Raw genomic sequence first — 10,564 nt, 5'->3', positions numbered from 1 at the left:
CTACATTGGATAACCATGTTGTGTATTGAGCCTCTTTTATGAAACCAGCTTGCATTAACTTCTCGGTTTCTTCTATTGCCGCTTTTCGTCTTTCTTCTCCTAACTTTCTTCTTTTTTGAGAGACCGGTCTTGCTTCTTGACATACAGACAATTTATGACAAACTACTTTCGGATCAATCCCAGGTATATCAGATGGTTTCCAAGCAAATAAATCCTTGTTGTTACGTAACACTGATGAATTTACTTAACAACTCTTTTGGCAAACTTCCACTTACATAAGTACATTGCTTCTCGTCTTGACCCAATACCACAGCTGTGGTCTCTTCTTTTGGCTCTATCCTTTCGTCATTTATTCTTGGGTCCAAGTCGGCCATTGCCACCATTCTTTCAGTATCATGGTTTGCTCTTAAATTCATCTTTAAACCTGTTGCATAACACTCCCGAGCATCCTTTTGATTGACATAAACCGTTGCTATCTCACCTTTTTCTGTTGGGAACTTCATAGCCAAATGCGGTGTTGAAACTATTGCTCCCAGTTTATTCAAAGAGGATCGTCCTAACAACACATTATATGATGTAGTAGCATCCACCACCAAATATCTGATTTTGATTTTTTTAGTTTTATTGCCTCTTCCAAACGTGGTCATCAAATCAATGTACCCCTTAGTGTTAACTCTTTCTCCCGAGAAGCCAATGATCTGCTCTCGGAAAGGTACTATATCCTCTTCTCTTAAATGTAATCTTTTGAAAGTATCCCAAAACAAGATATCAACTGAACTCCCCTGATCAACTAAGGTTTTCATAACAGCATATTCGGCTATTTCTACCGTTATCACCATAGGGTCATCGTGATTGGGATCAATCTCTTGAAAATCTTCATCTGTGAAAAGCATTGGTGGCAAGGTTCTTCTTTTGAAAATATGATTAATTGTTCTGATGCTTCTCCAATGTTGTTTTCTTGCTGATGAGGATTCCTTTCCTGAAAAATCTCCTGAAATTGTGTTTATAAATCCTCTGACCGGCCTACCCAGACTTCGTTCCCTACTCTGCCTTACTGACTGAGTGTTTTGATGATCCCTATCACTTCTTCTTTCTAGCCTTCCATCTCTTCTATCACTTCTTTTTTCAACTCTTCTTTCAAATCTTTCTACTCTTCTCTGGCCCATTTCTCCCCCTCTCGATCCTCTCTCAGGACTTAACCTTATTCTCACATTTCCTCCTTGGACGAAGCGTTTCAACTGTCCAGCTTGAATTAATTCTTCTATTCTATCCTTCAACCCGATGCATTCTTCTGTATGATGGCCATGATTTTTATGATACTCGTAATGCTTGGTATGATCTGCTCTTTCTGGTGTTCGTGCTTTTCGTAGTGGTGGTATTATTTCTGTTGCCATAGCTTCTTGTAAAACTCTAGCTCTGTTTGCATTCAAAGGTGTGTATTGTTGGAATTTTCGGCTTCTGAATTCTTCTCGGGCTCTTCTTGCAACAGGCGGGTGTTCTTTTTCTGTCACCCTCTTCTCGCCTCCATCAACCCTTACTTGATTTCGAAACTCCCTTAATTCTTCCATTTGCATAAATTTTGATGCCCGTTGCCTTAGTTCATCCAGATTGATCGCAGGTTTCTTGCAAAGACTATCGGCAAATGGTCCCGGTTTTAATGCCGTTATCATATGATGCATGGTGACCTCTGGACTAAGATTTCGGATTCCCAAAGCAACCTTCCCAAAACGTTCCATGAACATTCTTAAAGACTCTCCTTTCTCTTGTCTTATGTTCACTAAGGCGATTGACGTTAAATGATGGGGACGACTAGTTGCAAATTGAGCACCGAACTTTTCTATCAACGTATCAAAACAATCTATACTCAAAGGTGGGAGGCGTGTAAACCAACTCAATGCTGCCCCTTTCAGAGTTGTAGGAAATACTCTGCACATAACATCATCATTCCATGTATACAAGCTGATTTGAGTAGTATATATTGCAATATGCTCATCAGGATCCGTACTTCCATCATATTTGTCAATGGTTAAGTTCTTCCAGTTGTCAGGCAACGGAGTATCGACTATAACATCATAAAACGGATGTTTTCTGGAAGATGTTCCTGCACAAACCCCAGAGTTTTCAAGCCATCTTCTTCTGGTTTGAGAATTTTCATTATATATCCTCTCGTTCACTTGTATCCCCGGTTGGACAGTTTCGAAAGATGAATTCAAAGCCGTTTCCTCTTGTAACTTTCTCCTCATGTGTGCGTTTTCGGCCCTTAACATACTCAATTCTTCTTCATTATTCTTTTTTAACATCTCGAATTCTTTTTGTAATTGGACCAACATTGCCATTGGCATGTTAACATTGTCTTCCCGATCTCCACCTTGTTCTCCTCCTTGACTCATCTTGTCTTTAACCCTTCTCAATTGACCCTCGGCCCCACGGTGGGCGCCAAAATGTTCTTACAACAAGGACCAAGAACACTTGAAATGGGTTAATCAAGACTAATCCTTCAATCTTGGGCTGAATACTATCTTGGGCCGGGTACTCCTTGATGGAAACTCTTTGCTTTTCCTCTCGGCTGGTGCTCTCGGCTTCTCCTCTCGGCTGGTGCCCTCGGCTTCTCCTCTCGGCTGGTGCCCTCGGCTTCTCCTCTCGGCTGGTGCTCTCGGCTGGTGCTCTCGGCTTCTCCTCACAACAGGTGGGGGGTACCTGCAAGTCGCTCTGATGCCAAAGTCAGCAAAGGTTTTACGTTCATCAGATAAAATCACTCTTACCTCTTTCTATCTCTGAACTCCTATTTATAGAGTTTCTTTAATGGGCTTTCCCTTTACTCTTGGGCTTTCTTTCTGCACCTTTTTTATTATTTGTGCACCCCTCTTGCAAGTTTTTATCTGATTGGGCTTTTACAACTTTTATATTTGTTTTATTCTTGTCTTTATTGCTTTCGGTCAAAACCTCTCGGTTTTAACTTAATCATCTTAATTGCTACACTATGTAGTTCTCGGCATGAACCTCTCGGTTTTACCCTATCAGTACACAATAATTTTTTCATTACAAATATTTATAAGATCTAAAGTTTAGTTTAAAAAAAATCAATTTTACATTATAATATTTAAAAAATATATATTTAATCCTATTATTACACTTGTTACGTAGAGAAGCCTGACCACAGGTTTTTGTCTTTATTTGAGGTGATTTGTTAAATAACCAATTGAGAAAGTAGACCTCCACGTGGCCTTTTCACAGCTTCGTTCATTACTCTTTGATTGCGACGGCTATTTTATTCATGTCTCTACATTAAGTACACTTGCTGGAACCTATATCCACCACAACAAGACCAGTTGCTTCTGTCTACATCGTTTAATTCTATTAAAAGTAAAATAGAATTTTAAAAAGAAATAGAAAAATAAGATATACATTATTTAGAGGATTAAAAAGAAAGACAGAAATCTTGTAAAAAATATTACATTAATTAAAATAAAATATTTAACTTAATATTTGAATTCTTTGTTAGTTTCTTTTTTTTCTTCCTCATTTGAGTTTCTTTTTACTTAACACACATATATAATTAAATGATGCATCTCTTTTCATTCTCCTTAAATTTCACTCGTTGAAAGACTATTCTGTCTTTTCTAAATGTAATCAACCAAACAGCGACTTAAAAGTCAATATGCAAAACTTAAAATTTCATTTTCATAGGTTTAAAAAAGCTATTGATTTTAATGATTTATAATTTAAATTCAAATTTATGGCTTTGATAATTTTGTCAAAATAAGTCATAATTTTTATTAGTCATTGCCCACTTACTTGATCTTTTGTCCTCTCCTATTTCACCTGGTATTTATAGGACCTTGAAATATAAAAACTATACTTAAATGTACTTTTTTTGGAATATAAAGGAAAGTGTACTTTTACTCTAAACAGATTTAATTGAATTAGTTTTAACAATATTTTCATTACGTTTATTCCTCGTAATTTTTAATATTTTTAAAAAGTTATCTAATAACAACTAAATAAAAATATTAATTGAAATAAATAGCAGTGGTTGATGTTTCTTGAGCAATAGTCTACTCATTACTTTCTTATATAAATAATTTCATGTAGCAAAAATAATCTAATTATTTATACACTAAAAATGTTCAGAATCAAATAGTTTAACTCAAAGTTCTTTCTATCAATAAAAAAGGAGGATAAAGTTCTTATTTGAATTATTGCATTTTACTGTGATGGAGAAAGCAAGAATACACATTCACACATTCGGCATTTTGAAACCAGAAACGTAACAATCTCCAATAAAAGCGGATTTACTCTCAAACCCACATTAGAATAGAAGTGAAAAACAAAATTTATTTGTTATAGAAATATTATTTTTCTATAAACTTACTTTTAAAATAAAACATCAAATAATCACACTTAACTTGAAATTTAATTGTAACAAAAATCAATTTCATAGAATAAAAAAAATTAAAATGAAGTTTATATATATTGGCAGGGTAAACAAAGGATTCCAAGTTTCCAGTACTTGACCTCCAAGCCCAGAAAGACCTGCATGTAAATGGAAACGACAGCCAGATATATATGTACAAGTATACATTTTCTATAGTTTAATTACTTGTATCAGACTATTTACAGATGAGATATTAAATTGATATAATCCTGTTTCATGACCTATAAAAACCTAATTTCTTACTTTAACCCTGTGTTTGTTGGGTAAATACAGCAATTGAATTGAGTCCTTCAAGCTGGAGACCACGTTAAGCCATTCCTCAAGGAAATCTCTCCTGCAAAGATCACTCCCTAGTTATCAACCAACTTCAGCTGCATTTATTCTTCACATCACATACCAAGAACACTTAAACCATTAAAAAGTTACCCTCTCTTAAGCATCAATTATGAAAACCAAACGATTAACAGTCTACAAGTTCCAAGCAACAAGCAAGATATCTACTTCTTAATTTCACTCCTAAAAATTGAGCTTTGGCTTTTTCTAAATGAAGAACCCGGGACTACCATAAACTTCACAAAAGGGGCATTTAGATGAAGGAAGGGCAAGCCTCGCCCTACATTTCACTGCGAGGCATCTCTAGGTTGCATATACTTAGAACCTTCTGGCTAATTTCTGGAGAAAGTTCCTTCAAAAGATCCGAGACAGCTAATTCGTGCTTCCTCTTTAGTTCATCTAACTCCTCTCTTTGTTTATCCAACAACTTCTCCAGTTTTGCTGCCATGAAATTGATGTATTCTGTTTCCGAATCTTTCACGCTTCCAGATATTTTTTTCAGAGGACCTTTTTCACCGATTGCTCCTGATTTAATACTTCTCTCACTGGAAGGGGAATCAACAATCTCATCACTACAATCACCAACACGATCATCAGCTGAAATATCACCATTCGAGGCCAGGCTGCCTTCCTCAGCGTTTGCATCTGCAGCAAAACCAAATTTTGAACTACCAGCACGAAATGGAGAGTTTCCACCAACTCCCCTTGGTGAGTCCGACCAGAACTTTCGACCTGAAGGTAATACTTCTAATGCGAGACTGCCAGGAGAAGAAATGGAATCGAGTTTCATAGGAGAGGCCTCTGGCTTACTTTCAGAGGTATAGCCTGAATCTTGACTATAACTGTCAACAGGAATTTCACTAACATTCCAGCTAGGAATGTGATACCGAATTTCAGAGTCAATCATCCTAGCAATAGTTGTAACATCTTGATCAGTAAGTTCCAACTCCTCAACCATTTCACTAGCAACAGAGGTTGAAGTGTCTGCTTCAGTATCAAAAGGAAAGTGGATATTGCGAATATGACCTACATGGAAATGAACATCAGAACCAATTAAAAAGAAAATAGAAACTTTAGATAAAAATAAGATGAGAAAATTGAGAGAATACCTGAGGAATCTGCAATTCTCAATTTTAAAAATATTGTATTATCATCTCTCCTCTGACCTTCCACTGTGAATTCCCTACTTGCCTCTGTAGAAGTATCCACAGCAATAGCTTGATTATGAGAAACATTTCCTGCATTTGATACATCAGATGGTAAACAAAATAAGATAGTTAATTGGGGAATTTAGATGCAATGTATATAATTACCTGAATGATGGGTTTGAGATCTTGAAGATCGGCCTACACTTTCATTATCATAATCTGACTGAAGGAAGGGATCCGTCAAGAGGTCCTTCGCAGACAAGCGCTCAGATACATGAGCAATACACTTTTCAATAAATGCTTTAACTTCAGGATCTATCACTTTTGCCAACGATGCTGGCTTTATTCCCTACCAGGAATGGAAACAACAATAATAAACATAAAGATGATAAATGAGAATAAGGGCTGGTTTGAGAAAATGGTTTCCGATTCTATTTTCACTAATAATTGAAAAAACGGTTTTTTTTTTCTGCTTTGTTTCCTGTTTTCAAAGATTTTGACAAGAGAAGGTGAAACAATTTAACATTTTTATAGTTATTAGTGAAAAGCAGAAAATAGCGATGGAAAATGTTTCCTTGAACCAAGCAAGCCCCTAAAATATCACGAGTACCCTTCAACTGATGACTACGGACAGTTATTTGATTCTTTCACAGAACATGAATAAGACTATGGAGACAGAAAACATTTTCAATGTTGAGTTAAACAAATTTCAGAATGATGTTTTTTTTTCCACGACATTTTTAAACATTAAACGATGCCAACCACATCTGAAGTACACTTCAAACATCTAGATTAGATGTCTAGCAATTTCCTACAAAGCTAAAACCTACCACGATTCTTATTGAAGATGTGTTAACCATTATTCCCTAAAGAGGAGCGTTAGTACCCACACTCTGCTATTGGTTAAATTTGATAGTTACAAAATCACGAGCAAGACTCATTAACCAAAAAGTGAGATCCATAGAATTATGTGATTTCTAACAAATTTCAGCTAATAGCATAGAGTGTGTTCAAAAGAATGTGCTAATAGCATTTCTAATTCCTTAGAAACCAATTAAAATTCAGGTTCGAGAACTGGAGAAGAAGAAAAAATACCATATCAAATATTCTATGATATTTGTTTTTAAGTTGTATGCGTGCAAATTCAACAATCTCTCAAAATTAAGAGCTTTCATTGCTTTGAATACTACATCCATCTCCTTTTAGACGAAATGAACAATTCTAATACCAGCGTTGCATCACATGTAAGGTAAAATAGTTCCAACATTTTGATGAAAGAGCTAAACTCACAGATGTCACTTTCTTGTATATTTGGGCAGCATTGGCACATTCAACATACGGGTACTCAACTGTTACCAACTCTAGCAAGCACATACCAAAAGCATAGATGTCAACAAGCTCGTTGTATTCCTCTTCGTAAAGTTCTGGGGCCATGAACTCCGGAGTTCCTAGGCTCATAATGAGAATTACAGACGCTTTCAGTAACAAGATTCCCACAGCAGTTCACAATAGAAAAACAAAAAATAAGGAGTATAACAATTTCACAGGAAATGTTACCTATGACACTATGAGCTGAATTGGCCTGCTGGAGGATAGCCGCCAATCCTAAATCACCAATTTTTACCTCCCCTTGATTCCCATTGACAAAAATGTTATCACACTTCAGATCACGATGAATGATCGGAGGATTATTACTGTGAAGATAGAAAAGGCCTTCCAGAATCTGCTTAGACCATTTCTTCACTGCTCTCAAATCAACATGCTTATGTTTCTTCCGGTATCTAAATTAATAAAGTCAGACATAGACACAAAAAGCTCACCAAGGTCACAAAATAAAAGCAACACAGAAGCGGAAAGAGACTCACTGGCGCAACGTTCCTGAGGTGAAAATTTCAGTAATGAAGTTGACGTTCTCGCTCTTGGAGTCAATCCATGAGTTGTAAAACTTAATTATATTCTTATGCTTCAAAGTCTTGAGCAAATGAACCTCCGAATAAAGTCGCTCGAAATCTTCCGAGTTACGCAACACATCCGCCAGCTTAATCTGATTCCAAGCCACTTCAATACCTTCCAATTCATCAAACGCTCGATATCTACATTTTCATTTCACTGTTAAGGCCAAACAAAAATCCCCCCACCCCCAAAACGAATCCATGCATATTAATTATTTTAATCAAGCGTGGAAAAAATCAGCAACAGAAAAAGGATACACTTTCTTGAAAGCCCCTTTCCCTAAAACTTCCTTGTACTGCAGAATAATCCAGCAAAGCAAATCAGATCAAGCGTACCGTTTTAAAATACGTCGCAATACTAATCAATCGATAATTAATAGAATTAGATTAAACAGCAAGGTAAACGAAGGGGTATAAAGGAATGCATGAAGGATCGGCATTGAGGAAGAAGTGAAACTGACCCGACCATAACGACCAGAGGGATCAACCTCGACGAATTCGATGTCAGGATCGTCGAGGTCTTGCTCCGAGGAATCCGTCGGCATTGGCGGAAACCCTAGCTAGGAAGAAAATGGGGGAAAAGTGAAGAGGAACAAGAATTATGGGTGTTGTTATTGGAATTTTGAAGAACGCAAGAAAACAATGCTAGCTCTGGTTCTGCTTCTGGTTGTGGTTGTGGTTATTGGCAGGGTAAAAACTGCAAATAAAATGGTAGGGTGCTTTGGATTGAAACGCTCCGTTTCCGTTATGGCCTTGGAGGAGGAGGAGGAAGAGGAGGGTGCGTGCAGGTGCAGTGTAGGTTCAAGGAGACGCAACTAACATGCTGTTAATATCTTAGGCTGGCCAAGTCAAATAGCATTTATAAGTTCGTTGGCTACTACTACTCATTTTTGTTTTTTATTCATCACTTAGCTTGATAAGCAAGTAACATAATATTACATTTTTTTTAATTATCATTAAAAATATAAAAAATTATTAATAAGATTTCATAAGCTTAAGTAAAACTATCATATTTTTTTTTTATTTTTTACTTTTACTGTCTCTAGGTTGAGAAATTTTGGCCAATTACATACTTTAGTTTTAAGCTTTTGACATTTTCTTACAATCAAACTCAATTTAAAAATAGAAAATATTTTCAATTTGAGCTAAATTTATCAGTCCTTCAAACACAAAGTTAATGTTTGGTTTCTTAAGTTAGAAAAAAGTTTATCTTAAACTATCTGTCTAAACATTATTGAAATGAATACTATGCAACAATAGAATGTTCACTATAAAATTGCAATATATAAATAACTTGTAATTATTAATTATATAAGTAAAATATTTAATGTAATTAAGGTAGAGAGACAAAAACAAATATTTCTTAAATTATATAAACTAAATTAATAAATTTTAAACTTGTGCGACAAAAACTTAATAGAACCTAAGATAAAGTTAAAAACAATACTAACTAGTGCCGTATGTTCATTTATATTCATGTGTTGCCTCGATTGAAGATATCTTCCCTATTAGGTCTTCTATTATATTCTTTAGTTTTATGTTATATTTACTATTATTTTTTCATACTTACAATATTTATAAAATATTTTTTAAAATTTAAATTGTTTTTTTACCATATTATTAATTATTTATATATAGCATCATTTCTCATATAATGAATTAAAAAATAATAATCCTATAATTCACTATCTTTTAATCCTAATCCTATATTGTTGTGACTCTCCTTTGTTAATATAGATGATAATATTAATATACAAAGTATAGAGACAAAGAGAGAATACAATTTGTAATTTTTATATTAGTTCGTCTCATCAAAGAGATTATGTCCAATTCTTAATCATCTAATTGAGTTCCATTAAGCAAACTACTTTGGCAAAGTACATGTTGACTATTCTTTGTGCACGTGACATTCTTGACTAACCCCCTTGAGTATTATTGACACAAACCTCTTTTAACTTAAGTGAGTATTCTTTGTCTCGTAGTTATTCATGGCTAACTCATTGAGTATTATTGACACAAGTCATTCAAGGCTTAATTGAGTATTTTTTACTCAAGTCACTCCTGGCTAAGATGAAGAAATTGTATACATGGTAATCAATTGGTCACATTGAAGCTTGTCCGAGAGAATAATCGTTTGAAAATGTATGTAAAATTTAATCACTCTTTCTCTCAGTTAGCTTATTGAACACCAATAATGCTATCTTTGAAGCTTTAAATAGGAACAAAAAATCTGAGTAGTGTTTAAACACTTTACAATGTGGTCTCTCTCTTTCTTCCTCTCTTCAAGATGGTTTATGTAGGCTCAGAAGAAATGATTGTTATGAATATATTTGTATTCATTGAATCAACTTTAGTTTTTCTTAGTGTAGTTATTTCGTCTCATGAGCTTGCTTGATTGGAATGCATTAAGTGCACTTCAAATAGCATTAAATGCTCTTTTATTATTTACGTAATCTTGTCAATAACTGGATCAAGTTATCTTTCCTTAGGCAGTGTGTCTTGGCTTAATTTTTTCTACTTGTGGTAGTTGTATGTGGTAGATATCCCTTTCAAAGTTTTCAATGTTTAGTCTAGGGAATTTGCAGAGAAGAAGCAATTTTACCTTGAGCTCTAAGAGATCTTTTGTTGTTGACTTTAACTTATGCTTTCAATGAATATCTTTAGTAGTTGGACATTCCCAACAACATAGAATAAGC

At 35.0% G+C, this 10,564-nt stretch overlaps 2 protein-coding genes across 2 annotated transcripts; both read right to left on the bottom strand.

Moving 5' to 3' along the window:
• Nucleotides 1–221: 221 nt before the first annotated feature.
• LOC137822331 (uncharacterized) lies at nt 222–2,390 on the bottom strand. Its single transcript, XM_068627216.1, has one exon. It carries the CDS (start codon nt 2,388–2,390, stop codon nt 222–224), a length of 2,169 nt encoding a protein of 722 aa, XP_068483317.1.
• A 2,053-nt stretch (nt 2,391–4,443) lies between these two features.
• On the bottom strand, nt 4,444–8,740 carry LOC137821335 (probable serine/threonine-protein kinase WNK3). Its single transcript, XM_068625883.1, has 8 exons — nt 8,330–8,740; nt 8,127–8,164; nt 7,782–8,009; nt 7,474–7,697; nt 7,207–7,364; nt 6,082–6,265; nt 5,878–6,006; nt 4,444–5,794 (listed from the first exon to the last, which is right to left on the bottom strand). The coding sequence occupies exons 1-8, from the start codon at nt 8,411–8,413 to the stop codon at nt 5,049–5,051; spliced, it is 1,791 nt and encodes a 596-aa protein (XP_068481984.1). The 5' UTR covers nt 8,414–8,740; the 3' UTR covers nt 4,444–5,048.
• Between the last annotated feature and the right edge of the window lie 1,824 nt (nt 8,741–10,564).

The sequence above is a fragment of the Phaseolus vulgaris genome, chromosome 9 (assembly GCF_000499845.2).
Source record: "Phaseolus vulgaris cultivar G19833 chromosome 9, P. vulgaris v2.0, whole genome shotgun sequence".
NCBI lineage: Eukaryota > Viridiplantae > Streptophyta > Magnoliopsida > Fabales > Fabaceae > Phaseolus > Phaseolus vulgaris.
This window is presented reverse-complemented; position numbering and strand designations above follow the sequence as displayed.

Excerpts from the sequence above, each read along its gene's own strand:
- LOC137822331 (XM_068627216.1), bottom strand. The coding sequence starts at position 2,390 with ATGAGTCAAGGAGGAGAACAAGGTGGAGATCGGGAAGACAATGTTAAC.
- LOC137821335 (XM_068625883.1), bottom strand. The coding sequence starts at position 8,413 with ATGCCGACGGATTCCTCGGAGCAAGACCTCGACGATCCTGACATCGAA. Across the intron at positions 8,010-8,126 it reads AAAGGGGCTTTCAAGAAAGT|ATATCGAGCGTTTGATGAAT; the intron begins GTATCCTTTTTC and ends ATGAAAATGTAG. Across the intron at positions 5,795-5,877 it reads GAGAATTGCAGATTCCTCAG|GTCATATTCGCAATATCCAC; the intron begins GTATTCTCTCAA and ends ATTTCCATGTAG.